We start from the raw sequence: 16,902 nt of genomic DNA, 5'->3' as shown, positions 1-16,902 counted from the left end.
TGTCAACATGGACAGGACTGGAGGAGATGATGCTGAGTGAAGTGAGTCAAGCAGAGAAAGTCAATTATCATATGGTCTCACTTACTTGTGGAGCATAAGGAATAACATGGAGGATATTCGGAGAAGGAAAGGAAAAGTGAATTGGGGGAAATCAGAGGGGGACACAAACCATGAGAGACTGTGGACTCTGAAAAATCTTACCTTTTGAGTCAGGGTCATGTGCTGAAGCTTTGACCTTGAGGGTTTTGCCAGCAACGTTTGCAGAAGCTGGACGTCTTCCTAGAGCTGTGTGTAGGGGTCTGTGTTCACAGACACCTTCTTTCTTCTCTTGGTTTGGTTTAAAATTTGAATTTCACTGAGATTAAGAGCTGTTCCTCCTAGCTTGTGAGTGGGGATGTGACTTTTCAAAATTTTCATTCTTTTTGACAGTTGTGGTTGGTCTCAGAGAGTAAAATGTGGCAGATAAGCTTTATCTGGAACTGAACAAGATCCTTATCCTCAGGGTTCCCCATTGCTGGATGCTTACCGTAGTAGAGCATCACACTAGGCACATTGTCTGGCTTCCCTGATTCAATCTTTGCCTCAACCCGAAGCGTGTTGAGTGGGGACCAAGACAGCATGCTCTCAGGCAGGTGTTATTACCCTTACTTCATGGCTGAGGGAAACCGAGGCTCAAGGACATTAAGGGCCTTAACTTCCAGTCCCTTGTGAACCCAGAGCCTCACAGCCAATAAGTGGTGGAGGCAGGACTGGAACCCCCAACCATCTGGGCAGGGGTCCCGCAAATTCAGTGAAAAATTCAATGGCCGTTGACGTTTGAGCAGGGTTCCAGATGCAACACTGCTAAAGCCGCAGTTTCTATGGTTAAATGATTTGCAAGACCAATTAAGGGCCTATTCTGAGTCCCTGGTGGCAGGAAAAGGAAGTCCTGAAACCCCATGTTCTGAGTTCATAAATACACACTGTACTATTTCTGCATATGCCTACCATGGCTCTGGGTCCCTGCAGATCAAAGCCAAATGCTTGTGGGGGACCTTTAGTAGGAAGGGGGGATGAGCCACAGTCACCTGATCCTTGCAGGGCTCTGTGAGTCCCTCTGGGAAAAAGGTGGCACCTCCCATAATGATCCTCTGTCGTCGAGGAAACCACAGGGAACGCTCTCATGGAACGTAGTGGCAAGAGGGCGCACACAAGTGAGGGAAAAGTCTTCGCGGCGTGAACAAATCTGGACGAAAGGAGAGTTTAATTTCTTAAATGGCACTCTGAGGTCATTTTGAGGAGGGAAAATCTATGAGGCAGTGTTCTGTAGGGCCAGGCAGGGGACGGGGAGCAGGCTCTGTCCCCAGGGAGATGCGGGGCTTTGCCACTTACCAGCTGCATGACCTTAAACAAATAATTAAACTTGACCCCAAGTTGCTTTGTCTTTACAAACAGAGGCAGCAACACCGGTGCCCTTGGGTTGGAGAAACACAAAACCCGGCCGGCTTGCCCTGAAGCCTGCTGGTCTCTCAAGTTTCTACACCTCAGGGATGCTACCCAACTGCCCCGATGCGTGGTAATGAACGCTTAGGAAAAATCACTGAGCGAACGCTTATATATTGAATCACTCCACTGAAGCATAATTTTCGAAGAAAAAAGTCACTTGTCTTAGCACCACCGCCCAAGTCGTAAAAATTTCCACGACCCCAGATAGAACTTTCCATTCCCCCGCACAGGCCCAGGCAGCAGATTACTAATTCACTTTCTTTCTCTGTAGGTTTGCCTTTCTGACCACACCATGGACTCGCGTGATGGGGCTCTCCTGGGTCCGGCTGCTTTCACTTCGTGCGCATTTCTGAGGCTCCCCTCTGTGTCTGCTTCAGTGTTCGGTGAAGGGGTGCCTTGAGGTTTGAGCGCTCTTGGCCAGGATGACCAGATTTGTTGAGAGTCTCAAGGAGGATTTCACAGCTTCCTTTCGGGTGGAGTCTGCAGCACCTTGAGTCTCGAAGGTGAGGGCAAGAGGCAGAAATAATGAAGAAAGGCCCTGTCTGCCGTCGGCCATCAGACTTTCCGGGGCTGGAGGCAACCCACCCACGCCCTTGGGGCACGTGCCTTCTTGCTACCGTCCTCCTGGCCGCATCCAGAGTGGGTGTTCGGTCAGGCTACACTGGCCCTCAGCCTCGACCTTGAATGCTGCCCCTTCTCCGTGAGCTCCGCCTGTCCACCTCGCACAGGGCTCCAGGACAGACGCCCCCGCCTCCCAGCTTATGGCTCGATCACCAGTCATGCCCCCGCCTCCCGCAGTTCAGCCTCCGAATGTCTTCTGTAAGTCCGCTTCCATGGATTTTTGTTTCTCCTTGGCTCCCCGATTAGCCTGGTTCTCACTAGAAAAGCTAACGGAGGAAGGCAGCCATCCTGCGGTTTGCCAAGCACAACCTGCCCACCTTGGGGACGCGCCGAGGCGGATCCCCCCCGAAACCTCCCCACAGAGGCCCTCTTCCCTGCGCACTTCCTCCCAGCGTGGCCGTCTCCACACACACCCGTCTCATCTGTTCAGACGCGGGTCGCTGGCCAGGGAGGAGGCTCGCTGCGTGGGAGGCCGGCGGGGCTGCCGGCGGACAGACATGGGGCCGGGTCTCAGGAGTTTGGGCCCCGGTTTCCTCGTGTAGGAAGCAGGTGTTACTGGTCCCTGCAGCCTGGTCGTCAGCACTGGATCCGCCGCTTGTAAAGTCTGGGCCGCCAGCACCGAGAAGGGCCACGCAAAAGGCAGGTGGGGAGCTCCCGAGCCCCCCTACCCTGGCCCCTGACCTCTGACCTTTCCACCTTCGTGGTAGCTGAGTCACGGGGCTGCCCTCGGCCTGGGGCCCGTGGGTGCAAGTGCTTTCTAACCCCAGCACTAACCCAATGATGAAGCCAACAGTGGTTCAAATAACCACGGAGAATCTAGAAAAAGAGAGCTTGAATTTTGGGGGGCCTGTTTATCCCAGGAGGTGGGTTCCCAGCGGGAGTCGGCCGCTGACCGGTGCCTCACGACGTGAAGCATCGAGCTGTAGCCGGCCCGGCGCGTGTCACACAGGTCAGCACTCAGGAAGGCCCTGAGTCCGGCCGCCGTCTCGAAATTCCTGATGGTTTTCTCTTTGAAACCGTGTTTTCTTTTTAGATTTTATTATTTTAATTTTATTTTTTTAAGAGAGGGAGAGGGGGAGAGAGAAGCAGACGCCCCTTTGAGCATGGAGCCGGACATGGGGCTTGACCTCATGACCCTGAGATCATGACCTGAGCCGACATCAAGAGTGGGCCACCCGGGCGCCCCGGACCCGTGTTTTGTGAATGAAGTCTGATGGGACTGTGGAGTGAACACGGGGGCAGAGGAAAGCCCTGCCTCACGTGTGCCCATTTTCCTCACTGCCCGTCCGCAAACACATTCCCAGGGCCCGTGAACACACAACTCCAGGCGGGCCCACAGGGCGTGCGAGTCAGTGAGGGAAAAGCAAGTGTTTTGTTGCATTGATGACCAACATCTCTGAGAAGCCACGCTTTCCGTTTGACCCTGAACCTGGCTTCGAACAGAGTAAGAGACTCGGACACCAAGGAAATATGCTTGTCCTTCCGTATGCGGCGCCCCACGTTAGCTTATCGCTTAGGCTGGAAACGCCGTGTTGGAGAGAAGGCCGAGCAGCCTGTGTGCGGTCACTTCCCTCCCAGCTTCCCCAGGGCGGACAGGGTGGGCAGGAGCCACACGTATGAAGAAATGGGTGCAAAATGCCAAGAGGTGGTTTTCCGCATTTCTGCCTCCCTCACAAGGACAGAACACATGTGTGTGCATTCACTAGGAGATGTAAATTGTCTAACCTCCGAGACACCCCAGAGGCAGGAAGTGCTCTTGTGTTTGCAGTTAAAATATAAAGATGAACAAGAAGATTCACAGTAATATCTTAACATTTTATTTGTTCTCTTCTTAGGATGACTAAGAGCATCATGACAAGTCAAGGCAGAGACCACGGGAAAAAGGAAGAAGCTTTATATTTCTGTACTTGGAACCACACTTTTTTCCTTGCCTTTTGAGCAAGGGGTCTTACATTTCCCTTTTTCGCTGGTCCCCAACAGGTGTATATATTCCTGCCCCGCACCCTGCTCTGTCATCTGTGGTCCTGAGCGGCCCCCGGGGGAGCACTGGCTTCTTGTGCTCTCGGAGAAGGAGGGCCCCATGCAGGTGAGCTGACTTCCTAATGAAAACTCTCATTTTTTAAACCAGACAATAACAGAAGCCAACCGGTTCGAGGCCTTCCCCCGCCCTCCTGCTTATGTAAATCTCTGAGGTGTTATTTTTCCATGCCTCTGGGAAGTCCAAAGACCCAACACACTTTTGCATAAACATAAATGATAAATTTGTCTTGGGGTTCCTCTTTCTGAAACTCTTGACCTGACATTTGGCTGTTTTATATTTTACCTCCAGTTCACGCTCAGCCTTTTGGATTTTATTAAAAACGATATGCAAGAAATGGGGGTGGAACTCATGTGAGCGGAAGGCCGGAGGTGTGCCCCGTGGGGTCGCTGGAGACCCAGCCGGAAGGGGCATGGAGGTCATCCGGGTCAGCTTTCTACCTAGACTCAAGTGGAGAGGCAAAGGATTGTCAAAAGCACTCAAAATTCTTAAAAAAAAAAAAAAAAAAGTTTAGGCTGAGGGAGAGAAAGCTAATGTGAATGTCAAACTTTCTAGAAGTGTCTGGGGGAGTAATCTGTGGAAAATTAAATCCTGATCCATGAACGCAACATGGAGGAGAACCAGAGGGGCAGCGAGCAGAGCAGCCTGTCCCCATCGGTGGCCCGGTCACCCCCGCTCCCCCTGGTTGTAGCAGCTCTCCCTGGAGCCCCAGAGGCCCCTTGATGGTCAGTCAGCCGTGGGGGGCTGGGAGGGGGCTGCTCTCTTGCCCGACCATGGGCAGGGTGCCCCCGGGAGCTGCTCAGCCCTAGAGGCTCACTTTTCAGCCGTCCCTTGATGCCCCGTATTGAAGCCCTCTCCCCATAAACCAGCCCCTGGCTGATGTAGCAACGGGCACAGATTACAGGGTGGCGACGGCTCGCTTGTCTGAGCCAGGCTCTCAGACGTTTTCAGTGGCACAGATGTGGCTGCTTCTGTCTCCCGGTCCCATGCTCCAGAGTCCTGGTCAGCCGCGGTATTCTGATGACCATTCTGGCCTTGCTGGCTCTCCTGGGAGCCGTGCCCTCCGGGGGCTGCACACGCGCCTGGGGCTGCGCCTCCCCGGACCCGTGGGAATCAGGGAGTCCTCTTCCAAGGCCCCATCTTCACCTCCGTCCTGGGCCCATTTCTCTGATGCTTTTCAGGGAGGCTTGGGTTTCCTGTCGTGTATTTTTCAGCGCTGTGAGTGGAAAGCACTGTCCTCCGGGCCCTCTTGGGAGACGCAGTCAGGGTGAAACACGATAAATCCGCAGCCCCATCTACACAAACCTGGGATTCTTGCCCTGCCCGACACCCCGGGGTCACGTCAGCTTCGCTCCAGTCACAGTCCGCCCACCACAAACGCCGCTCGTCCAGACCACCGCGCGCGGCTCGTGCAGGTGCCGGGAACCCCGAGCCTGGCAAGTGCGCCAAATCCCACTGACCCAGCCCCAGGCCAAATCATCTTCGGGCTCCCTGGTCTCCCAGCATCAGCAAAATAAGCAGGTTTGGCTGTTACACTTCAGCAAATTCTTTTAATTCACGGGATACGCGGTCCCTCCGCTTCTGGGTTTTGCAGTGTCACTGGCCCCCGTGACTTGTTGAGCATGTCCCTGCACACGCAGACTGTGGCTGCTCGCATTTTCTTCAGAGAGAAGCCAACCCCGGGCAGGACCCTGGGCATCAGAGGCAAGGCGTGTCGCACTGGGCTGCCCAGCTCTGACTCCAGACCCTGATAACCCATGAAGTTGCCTCTGAGTGGGCCCTGGGCAGGCCGGGTGGCTCCCGCTGGTTCCGGCCAGGTGCAGCCCACCCCGGGGAGTCCTGGTGTTGCTAGAGCTTCCGGCCGTGCACCCCTCTGGACGCGGGTCTCTAACCTGCCGGGCGTGCGTGTCAGTCTGCCTCTTCTCGCGACCCCCGGCTTGCTCGAGGGTCGCACCACGAATGAAGCGGCATTGATGGGGCTGCAGAGGTTCTAGAAACACCTGCTCGTGAGGCCAGACCGGTCACTGGCAGACACGGGGCCAAACTTGAGCTTTCCATCGAGTGGAAGACCCCTGTGGGGCCCGCTTGCTCCTTGGGCGGACTGTTAACCTCAATCCCTTCATCGCCAGGAGGACGGGATTTACTTCAATGAAACCGATCACTTATTCTCTAAAAAGTGTTTATTATGCACCCACTGTATGCCAGGCACGGTTGTAGATTCTCGGGATCTATCTGTGAGCCAAAGAGACAGAAGGTGTTGTCCCTGTGAAACTTCATTTCTTTCTATTCTGAGAAGTGTAATAAGTAAATTTTGTCCTGTGCTTTGAAGTGATTAGGCTAAGGGGGAAAAGTAAAGCAGAGCAGATACGGAGATTAGCCGCGCTGAAGACGGGCACAAGTTTCCGAAGTATGAGTGATTCAGGGTAGACCTCAAGGCCCTGATGGACGTCTGTGAGGACGCGCTCTCCGTGCGAGCTTTAGGGGGCGATTGTCCTGGTGCAGGCAGTGTCGGTGGCTCAGTGACGAGGGGGAAGGAGCAGGAGATGGGGCCTCGGAGGCCCGGGAGGAAAGTCGGTGGGGCGTTGCTGGCACACAAGGGGCAGTGAGAACCCACTGCCAGGGTCTGACCACACGACCATGGTGCTAGGAACGGGGGGTGTGGAGCAAAGACACCAGCAAGGAGACGGCGAGCCCGAGCTTGAAGGAGGAGGGTCCTCGGCCAGGGTGGGGGTGCTGGCGGTCCAGACTGAGATGGTGTCGTGTAGGGACATTTTAGTACTTTATCATGGAAAACTAAACACGTACAAAAGCAGAGACAAGTGCCAAACCCCTTTCCTCCTGCGATGTACCTGCCAGCCGGCTTCGGACACGGTGCACCCCCGGCCAGCCCCGTTTCATCACACCCACCCCACTCTTACTGAGTTATTTCAAACACGCTTGTATCATTTGATCCACAAATGCCTCAGAATGAGTTCTTACAATTTTTTAAATACCTGTATTTTTAAAATGAAACGTAACTGTAACATGATCACGCATACCCCAAAGCATCCTTCCTTGATCAAAACTCTTCACAGTGTAGGGACAGAGGGTACACACCTCAATACCATCAAAACCATCTATGAAAACCCCACAGTGAATATCATTCTCAGTGGGGAACAACTGAGAGCTTTTCCCCTAAGGTCAGGAACACGGCAGGGATGTCCACTCTCACCGCTGCTGTTCAACACAGTACTAGAAGTCCTCGCCTCAGCAATCAGACAACAAAAAGAAATAAAAGGCATCTGAAACATACTAATTTCTTAACATTAGTATACACATTTCCTTTAGAATTTCCTAAGCGGGATTTTTCTTAACTCGGTTTGAGTCAGGATGCAAACGAGGCTGGCAGTCCCTTTGGTTGATGTGTGTCAAGTATCACTGAGCTTGTAGGTTCTCCCTCCCCCTTCCGGTCCTCCCCCCCTCCCCCCCTGCTCCTCCCCCCCCCTCCCCCCCCCTCCCGCCTCCTCCCCCCTCCCTCCTCCCCCCACCCCGCCCGCATCATTTATCTGTTGGAGGAACCTGCTCATGTGTCCTGTGGACGTTTCCAGTGTGGGTTTCCTTCACTGCACTCCTGGTGCCGTCTCACGGCGCGGTGCTGTCGCTTCCTGTAGTTCCTGTGAGCTGGCGGTTTGATCTAGAAGCTTGACGGGATCCAGTTTTGATATTTTGGGCAGGAATACTTTGCAGGTGACATTGAATACTTCCATCAAGAGGCACAGAATATTAGGCTGTTTTAATGATAATCTAATCAGTAGGTGTCCCATGAAATATCTGGTCAAGATAGTGGTCTTCTGTTTCTTTTATTCCTTCTTCACGTATTGGGAGAATGATTTATTCCCACATCAACTATTTAATGGTGGGGAAATAGCATTTGGAGACTACAGTCCCTGGAAAGGTGCTCACTGCTGGCGTATTGCTAATTATTTCCACGCCTTTTCAGTGGACAAACCTAGGAAATAAATATCTTTTTTTTTTTTTTTTAAAGCAGGGTTTCACATCAGCTTATGCTGATACTTCCAACTCAAATTTAGATTGGTACGGCTATTAACTTTTTTAATTTCTCAAATTTCTTTTCTCTAATGTTAAAAATCTTTGTCTGAAATAACATAGACTTAGTTGCCTTTTGCTTTTGGAAGCTCCACTTAGAGGCTGCTTCTTTGGCTCTTCAGATGATTTTGTAAAGTACTTAATATCCTGCTTAAATTCCTGTTCCTGTAAAGCACTGGCGGGGATCCTTCTGTCTGCAACTGAAGCCTGGCAGTAAATGGTGTAGCAGGAAGGGTGGCTCTGGGCACCGTCTGGGAAGGATCCAGGTACCACTCAGTGTTAAGCTGACTGATGCAGATGGTCCCCAGTGGGACAGCTGTTGGAGACACGTTGAGCAGAGACCTGAGTCACTCAGTTGCGTCGACGTGCAAATTCCAATTCACCAAAATTTGTGCTTCTGGTTTTTAACAGGAGTACTTCTCCCCCCTTCATCATTTCCCCTAAATTTGAGCCTGAAGAACACAACAGGTTAGGCTCAGAGCAGGTGTGTGGGATTTTGTCTCACCCATGGACTCTGGTCACTTGAGCAAGTCTCTCGGTGGCCGCCCCATAACCACTTCAGAGCAGGTGAACTGGGAGTTTCGGATGTGAATGTGCACGGGCAAGAATGCTACACTGGGACCAGTTTGTCACTCCAGGGGCCCCAAGGACGGCCTTGAGCTGGGCTTTGGATCAGGGACAAGTCATGCGAGTTGGACGTTCTCATAACTTTTCACGGCGTCTTCATCCTGAGACCTGAGCTCTCCAGCTGAGTCCTCTGGGAGTCGTGTCTTCACGGCAGAGTAGACAACTGAGTCATGCTGGGGTGAAAAGGAGATAGAAGAAGAACTGGAAAGAGAGAGGGAGGATGGGGCTGGAGGCAACCACGGGACAGAACACAGTCAGGGACCGATACTCACCTTGTCCTCTAGAGACGTTCTGGAGGTGCGGGCTGTGGGGGGAAACAGTATCACTGAACTACGGGCACTATGACCCATTCAGAACAGCCGGAGAGCTTTCCTCCAGAGGCTGGAGCCACTGAAACTTTTCCATTCGTGGTTATGTTTCCTGCCCCCCACCCCCCACCATGTCCTATGACACACGTGATTTTCTGTTTTACCATTTCTTGGTCCAGACTTCTGCAAGTTCTTTACAAGCACCACTGATGCGCGAGCTCCCTCCTGACCTCCATGCCAACAAGCCTTGTTCCCTTCCTTTACCAGATGTCGCCACAGAATGTCACTCGGTTTTAACTTTTGCCTCTCTTAGCGTACAGCACCGCCATCCCACTCCAGCCTCAGAGCACCCCCGTGATGGCTCGGCACGTCCCCATGAGACCCTCACATGTGTGCCCATGGAGAACTCTGTCTCACATTATGGGGTTCTAGTTCTTACTTTCTGTGTCTTCTAGAGGTGGAGCTGCAGTGAGAGGGAGAGCTAGCAGGAGGGATTTGGAGGATCCTACATGTTAGAAATTCAGAGTCTCAGGGAAGAGGATGAAAGTATCAGAGCCATGTAGTGATTTATGGAGACAGAGACCAAAAAAAAAAAAAAAAAAAAGCCTCTGGGACAATTGAGGCTCCTCTCTTTATCATCAAATTCTTTCCATTGAACTTTCAGGGTTATCGATATTTTAAATGATGTGATAGAAGCTATGTACTCACTTTCAGAATGATAGTCCTGTATATGGACTTTACATTCTATTTTAGGGGCTTCACGCAAACCTCAAGGAACTGGGGAAGATATCTTGCTACAGATCATTAATATGTAAAGTTCGTGAACGACAACTAGTCCTGCCACAGAGTGCTTAGCCACAATTGTGCTCAGACAAGTACGGCAAGGGAAGAGGGTGGAGAACAGCAAGTGGCCAGGCTGGCTCCGCGAGATGCCATCAGTCAAGAGAAACAACTTGGAGGCAGCTCTAGTTCTACCATTCCGAAGGTCCCAGCTAGTGGGGATGGCCTGAGGAAGCAGAGTGACAGACAGAGCTGGTGATCTGGGTGGGTCAGATACAGCGATGGGCTCTGTGAGCACCAAATACAGCAAGACAGAAGAGCTCGTCTTAGCTTTGCCTTTTTCAGGATTTGTGATCATTGGGAGCAATGATGTTTGACACCATTTGTAAAAGAAGTTCAAGATCAGGTTACAATTGAAATTTCTACGAGACACAAAGATACTGGGGATTTTAAATTCCCAAGTGAGGTACCATCGTTGGAAAAGCCACCTATGAAATGGGAGAGAACATATTTGCAAACCATATATCTGATAAGGGGTTAATATCCAAAATACATAAGGAGTTCACACAAGTCAATAGCCAAAATACTACTACTAACTTAATTTAAAAAATGGGCAAAGAAAAGTCATTTCTCCAAGGATATACAGACGGCCAACACAGAAACTCGAGCGCATCACAGTAGGATTACGAAGCTTACTTCAGTGCCAACAGCACTGAAAAGGTGCTCAACGTCAGTTATCGTTAGGGCGATACAAACAAGACTACCATGAGATGTGACCTTACACCTGTTAAGATGGTGGTGTTAAAAAGGCATGGATGGCAAGTGCTGGTAAGGATGTGGAGAAAAGGGAACCCTCCTATACTGCTGGCGGGAGTGTAAGGCAGTGCCACCACTGTGGAAAAACCATATGGAGAGTCTTCAAGAAATTCAGAAGAAAACTACTGCATGATCCAGCAACCCCACTTTTGCGTATACACGCACAGAATCGAAGTCGGGGTCTTAAAGAGATGTCTGGATCCCATGTTTCCTGCCTCATTGTTCATGTAGCCAAGAAATGGGAACAACCTAGGTGTCCATTAACAGATGAATAAAGAATATGTGATACACACACACACACACACAGTAGAGCATGATTCAGCCTTAAAAAAGAAGGAAATCCTGACATTTTGACAACAGGGATGGACCTGAAAGTTGCTGTGTGAAGTAAAATAATCCAGACACAGAAAGGAAAATACTGTATGTCCTCACTTCATATGTGTGATCTAAAATAGACAAGCTCATAGAAATAGACGGTAGAACAGTGGTACCCAAGGGCTGTGGGGAGGGGCAGCGGAAGTGACAGCCACAAGGCAAAAAGTTGAGTCACGCAAGATGGATGAGCTCCACACAGCGTCGTGCCTCTAGCTGACGACACCGTATTGTGCCTCTAGCTGATGACACTGTATCGCACACTTGCAATGTGCTAAGAGGCTAAATCTTACGTTGAGTGTTCTAACATGCACACATAATAATAGTACTAATGCGGGCGGAAGGAAACTCTAAGAGATGATACATATGCTTGTGGCCTTGATGATGCCGATGGGTTCGCTGGCGTATGCTTCTCCCTACATCACAAACTTTTATACATTAAATAGGTGCAGCCTTTTTCCATGTCAGAGAAAGTGGTGAGCTACTTACGCTATGCAAGAGTGTGGATGAGGGGCAGAGCGTTCTGTTAGGGGACAGAAGCTAGACAAAGAGACTACGTTCGTTACATAGGATTCTATTTACAGGAAATCGTAGAGAAGCAAAACTCTAGGGACAGAAAGAGGGTCAGTGGTGGTCAGCGTGGAGCTGGAAAGGTTATCTGCAAAGGAGCAGGAAGGGACTTTCTGGGGTGCTGGAAATGCCCCAGGTCTTGAAGATGGTGGTGGGGCTGGGCCTGCATACGTTGGTTAGCATTAATCAAATTGTGCATCTAAAATTAGTGAATTATACTTTGTATGCAGGTTATACCTCAATAAATCTAGTTAAAACAATAAATTTGAGTAGAAGAGAAACTCGAGCGCATCACAGTAGGATTACGAAGCTTACTTAATTCATTACTTAAAAGAAATTTTCAGGGGTGCCTGGGTGGCTGAGTTGGTTAAGCCTCTGCCTTCAGCTCAGGTCATGGTTCTGGGGTCCTGCGATCGAGGCCTGCGTCAGATTCCCTGTTCCGCGGGGACTCTGCTTCTTCCTCTTCCCCCGTCCTCACGCTGGCTTGTGCATGCTTTCTCTCTCAAATAAATAAATAAATCTTAAACAAGGGGGAAAAATTCATCCATACATTTTCACGATGATGGGAGATGTTCAGTTTTTGTTCTGGTCATCAGCAAAGATACATGCTGTAGTTTTTAGTGTCTTTTTTCTCTCTTTAGACGCTAACCACCACTGTAGGGGGTTTTACATGCCTTGTTTGTTGATCGACTCAGTGTACGTTCCGCGGTGCTCAGCACCCAGCACGTGTTGAATGAAGCAACGGAGTCCGCAGCTGGAATCTTCCCCAGGACTTACCGGCCCCTTCCTGTCCCAGCTGCATACACTGGATCTCGGAGTACACCAAGTCTCCCTCTCCGGTGTGCACTGCAAGGGACAAACAGCACTTTCCAGGCCACCCCCGTCAGAGGTCCGCGCTACCCGTCTCCTCCTCCATTCCTCCCCATGCTTCTTGGACGCGGAGTGAGGCGGTGGCTTCTTGCGGGTCTGGGTTTGGGATACCGTAGGACACCAGGCCTCCGCCAGGCCTCCGCCAGGCCTCCAGGTCATTACTTCTCCCTGGCTCCAGGGGGACGGCTTCCCTACCGGGCTCCTCACCTTTGTCATAAGACCACAGCAGCTCCCCTGGGGCAGGGCACCCGGCCTGGGGCGCCTCTTCCGGGCCTGTGGCGGGAGGGCTCCTGAAAGACAGGAAACGCATGATCATCCCTGGAACGGCATACGGGGCCGGCAGTGGGATGGCCAGAGAGGAGGGGGCACGGGAGTACGTCAGCGGAAAGCAGGGGACCAGGGACGCAGAGAGGAAGGGGCATAGTGAGGCGGGGGGAACAGGAAGGGAGGGGTCAGCCGATGGCAGGGGACTGGGAGCAGGAATGCAGGTCCTTCAGCAGGTCCATATAGGGCCAGACTGTTCTTCTGAGAACGACCCAAGGACCACAGTATGGGCCGGCCGCCGGGGAACAAGGCTGGCCACTCTCTGACAGCTCAGCGAGAAGCATCTCACAGACCATGATCGGAGCTGTCAGAAAGTTCTAGAAGTTGTGATTTTGGTCATTTCCGGGGATGTGAAAATGTGGACATGTAGCCAGAGGGACAGAGAGACACGGCTTGACCTAACTGTGTGAACCCACAGTTCTGCATATTCTGTTCCTGGAAGACCCGGAAGGCGAAGCCCTCACCTGGCTGTGTTTCCGGGGAAACCACGTCCTGCAAAACAAAGCAAAGGCACGTTTGTGTCAGCAGAGGGGGCTCGTTCTCAGAGATCGCAGGGGAACCCGCCGTAGAAAGGGGCAGAAGAAATCAGTTCAGGAAGCGCGAGAGAGACTGGGGCCTCTGAGAGACAAAGTGAGGGTTTTGGAGGGAAGGGGTGGGGGTTGGGAGGGCCTGGTGCTGGGTACTACGGGGTGCGGACTGCACGGAGCACTGGGTGTGGGGCAGAAACAATGAATCTTGGAACACTGAAAAAATAAAATCAAATTAAACAAAAAAACCTGCAGAAAGCAAGAGGGCGCCTGGGTGGCTCAGTGGGTTAAGCCTCTGCCTTCGGCTCAGGTCATGATCTCAGGGTCCTGGGATCCCATCGGGCTCTCTGATCAGCAGGGAGCCTGCTTCCCCCCTCTCTCTGCCTGCCTCTGTGTCTACTTGTGATCTCTCTGTCAAATAAATACATAAAATCTTTTTTTTTTCTTATACATACATAACATCTTAAAAAAAAAAAAAAAAGCAAAACAGAAAAAAAAAAAGAAAGAAAAAGTCAATTCAAACATGCACCCAGTCATGGATTTTTAGGAAAACGATGTGGAAAAGGATGGAGCAAAATGCATAACTGACTGAGGACAGGGCTACACACTCCTGGGTCAGACATGCTGGAGACTTGATGAAGGTTCAAGGCTGTGACGATGGACGACCCCAAGAAGCCCTGAGTAAGTACAGTCTGGCACAGAGCCGGGAGGGCTGCCGGAGGACTTTGGGGAGCCTCGGTGGTCACGCTCAGAGCTGGCTCGGGCTCCTGCTCCCGCTCTGGCCCTCAGAGAAGGCTTGTGTTCAAAACAGCCCACACCGGGCACAGGGGCTGTGCTGAGAACCACAGAATGGGTTGATTAAAACCAAGAGACAGAGTTGGGGGGTGTGGGCAATTGTTCTAGAGCCCAAACAGCGTCTGTGTGCATCACCCACACGAGGCCTCTGGCCCCTGAAACTAGTCTGAGCGCGGCCTAGGCGAGAAGCCTGTGGGAGCGCGACTCTCCCCCAGGTAGGGGAGGAGCTGGCGGGCTGGCCCTCGGGGACACAGGGTGGAGGGTTCAGGGTTTGGCACCGGGAGGTCTCCAAGGAGGAGGAAGGCTATGGGGTAGCCAGCTCCCGCTCTCAGAGCCCTATGACATACTGACTGCCCATTCGTGACGGATTTAGGATGCGCGGCAGTGTGTGGTTGACCCATCTGTAGGAGCCAAAAACCTGCCCAGGGAAACTGCTTGGATTAGGTTTTTGAAACAACATAAAAATTGGTGCTTCCTTCCTTAGCGAACCCAGCTAGTGCAAGCCGCCCTCCACCGCGGCATCTGCTCTGCACAGCTCCATGAAGGGCGTAGGTCTGTGGGGTTGGGGGTGCGGAGGGGGAGACTGGGGGCCATGCTGGGGACCCAGGTGCCTGGTGGGGATGCAGAGGGTAAGGGAGAGCACACACCCGAGTTCCGACGGCGCCGGGGGTAGATCCACAGGACCACTGCCAGAAGAAGGATGCTGAGCAGAACCCCAGCGGCTTTCGCAGCAATAAGGCCACTTCTGTTCCCTGGAGTGCCTGCAGGGAAGAGCCTGTGTCAGCCCCGGGGAAAGGGCCGTGATGCCCTGGCACCTTTCCTCAGCACAGCTGGGGTCCCGAGCCCTGGGGAGGGAGGAGTCTAACAGACGCGGGCAAGCCAGGGCTGGTGCACGCAGGAGGCAGCCTTCTGGTCTGGGCAGCATGGCCTGAGCCTGAGCGGCAGGACAGGACTCTGTGCTCTGGTAGAGGGTGTAGGTTGAGGGTGGTGGGGGGCCGTGCCAGAGGAGGAGAATGTAGCCAGCTCCCTCCACTGACCCACCGACATCGGTTCAGAATTAGCATTTAAGGGAAATTCCTCTCTTTCTCTGTATGTCCCATCTTCTAGTGATCTGGCCTCTTGGGAATTCCCCTAGGCCACCTGGGAAGATATGGCATGATGCTGGTGTGTCAGCCCCTCACGTAGCACTGGCACTGCCTACTGGACCCTCGGGGAACCAGCAGCACCATTACAAGACCACAGTGGGGTCCCCTCAGGGAAACAGCACGGTCTCCATCCTCATAGAAGCCGCAGAGGGGATGAGAGATGCTGGGGAGGCTTCTGACTTGCTGTTGGGTCCATTCTATCTTCTCACTCAAAAGACTTCTTTCGGCAGATTCCTTCATTCACTGAGCAGACATCTACGGAGTCCTGCCTGGTGCCAGGCCTTGAGGACAGAGCCGTGAAGAGGACAGGGGGTCCCTGCCCTCCAGGGGCTTATTGTCCGGAGGGGAGGCAGACAATAAACGCTTATTGGAAGAGCAAACAGGAATAGAGGGGCAGAGAGTGGGGGGTAGAGGTGCTTTGCAGGCAGATACTTGGTCCCCAGGTAAACCCAATTCAGACTTCAGATGCCAGTGCCACAGACTTACACAGAAAACATCCATGGATCAAAACGACGCTACCACTGGCGATTTTGCCGTTTACGGCACGGTGTTCTGCCCCTGTGAGTCCTGCCACAAAGTAAGCACGCAGTACACGTGGCCACTGGCTGTCCGTGACATTTCTGTCCCCATGTTTCCCTTCCTGACAAAGTCAACAAACCCAGCCTGACCTATGAATGGTTCTGCCTGCAGGCAGTAGCTCATGGGGGTCGTGAGCCCAGCCTCCCCACCATGACAGCCAAACCAGGGGGGAGATCCGCGGACAGAGCAGCTGGGCTGCTGTGTCCTAGAGAGCAACTTTCCCCTGCTGGGTTGCCTGCTGGGGCAACCACGTGTGCAAAAACCAGAGTCAGTTAAGGTCCGACAGACCGGTGATGAGCAGGAGATTGACTCAGTAACAAACCCTCCCACCAAAGAAAGCCCAGGCCAGATGGTGTCACTGGTGGGTTCTTCCAAACACTTAGACAAGAGTTAACACTGAGTCTTCCACAAAACTGAGGAGGAGTGAACATTTCCAAGCTCATTTTTTGAGGCTGGCGTCACCGTGACACCAAGGTCAGATACGGACAGCACGAGAGAGTACAGAGCAATATGGCGGATGAATACAGAAGCAAAGATTTCTGAAGATGTGTCAGTGGCCAATGGGCACATGACCAGGGGCTCGATGTCACTGGTCATCAGGGAAACACAAGCCTAAGCCACAGTGAGATATCGGCTCACATCTGTGAGAATGACCCTTACCAGAATGACAAGAAGTAACAAGTGTTGGTGAGGACAAGGAACAAGGAGCCCTTCGTGCCCCGTTGGTGGGAACGTAGGCTGGTGCAGCCACTGTGGGAAACAGGATGGAGGTTCCTCACAAAGTTAAAAATATGATCCGGCAATCTCTCTTCTGGGGATGTATTTGAAGAAAGTGAAATCACTATCTGGAAGCGAGCCCCCCCCCCCCCCCCCCCCCCCCCCTCCCACCCCAGCCCCCCGCCGGCCGGGGCACGCCCCCACCCCACACAGCCCCACCACTCCCGCGCCGCGCCGCCCAC

General features: G+C 52.5%; 1 protein-coding gene across 2 annotated transcripts in view; it reads right to left on the bottom strand.

Annotated features, from left to right (window-relative positions):
• Positions 1-7,679: 7,679 nt before the first annotated feature.
• FCRL4 (Fc receptor like 4) overlaps positions 7,680-16,902 on the bottom strand; it is a 20,101-nt gene continuing 10,878 nt past the window's right edge. Inside the window, exons 7-12 of one of the 2 annotated variants that reach the window (XM_059413587.1) lie at positions 14,867-14,980; positions 13,362-13,389; positions 12,781-12,863; positions 12,481-12,549; positions 9,130-9,161; positions 7,680-9,030 (exon numbers count right to left, since the gene is read on the bottom strand). In XM_059413587.1, coding sequence (XP_059269570.1) covers positions 8,914-9,030; positions 9,130-9,161; positions 12,481-12,549; positions 12,781-12,863; positions 13,362-13,389; positions 14,867-14,980 — 443 coding nt within the window. In that variant the 3' untranslated portion in view covers positions 7,680-8,913. Of the gene's footprint in view, positions 9,031-9,129; positions 9,162-12,018; positions 12,550-12,780; positions 12,864-13,361; positions 13,390-14,866; positions 14,981-16,902 lie in introns of both variants that reach the window. The other variant, XR_009406714.1, reaches the window with a different exon arrangement.

Source organism: Mustela nigripes, chromosome 10 (assembly GCF_022355385.1).
Source record: "Mustela nigripes isolate SB6536 chromosome 10, MUSNIG.SB6536, whole genome shotgun sequence".
NCBI lineage: Eukaryota > Metazoa > Chordata > Mammalia > Carnivora > Mustelidae > Mustela > Mustela nigripes.
This window is presented reverse-complemented; position numbering and strand designations above follow the sequence as displayed.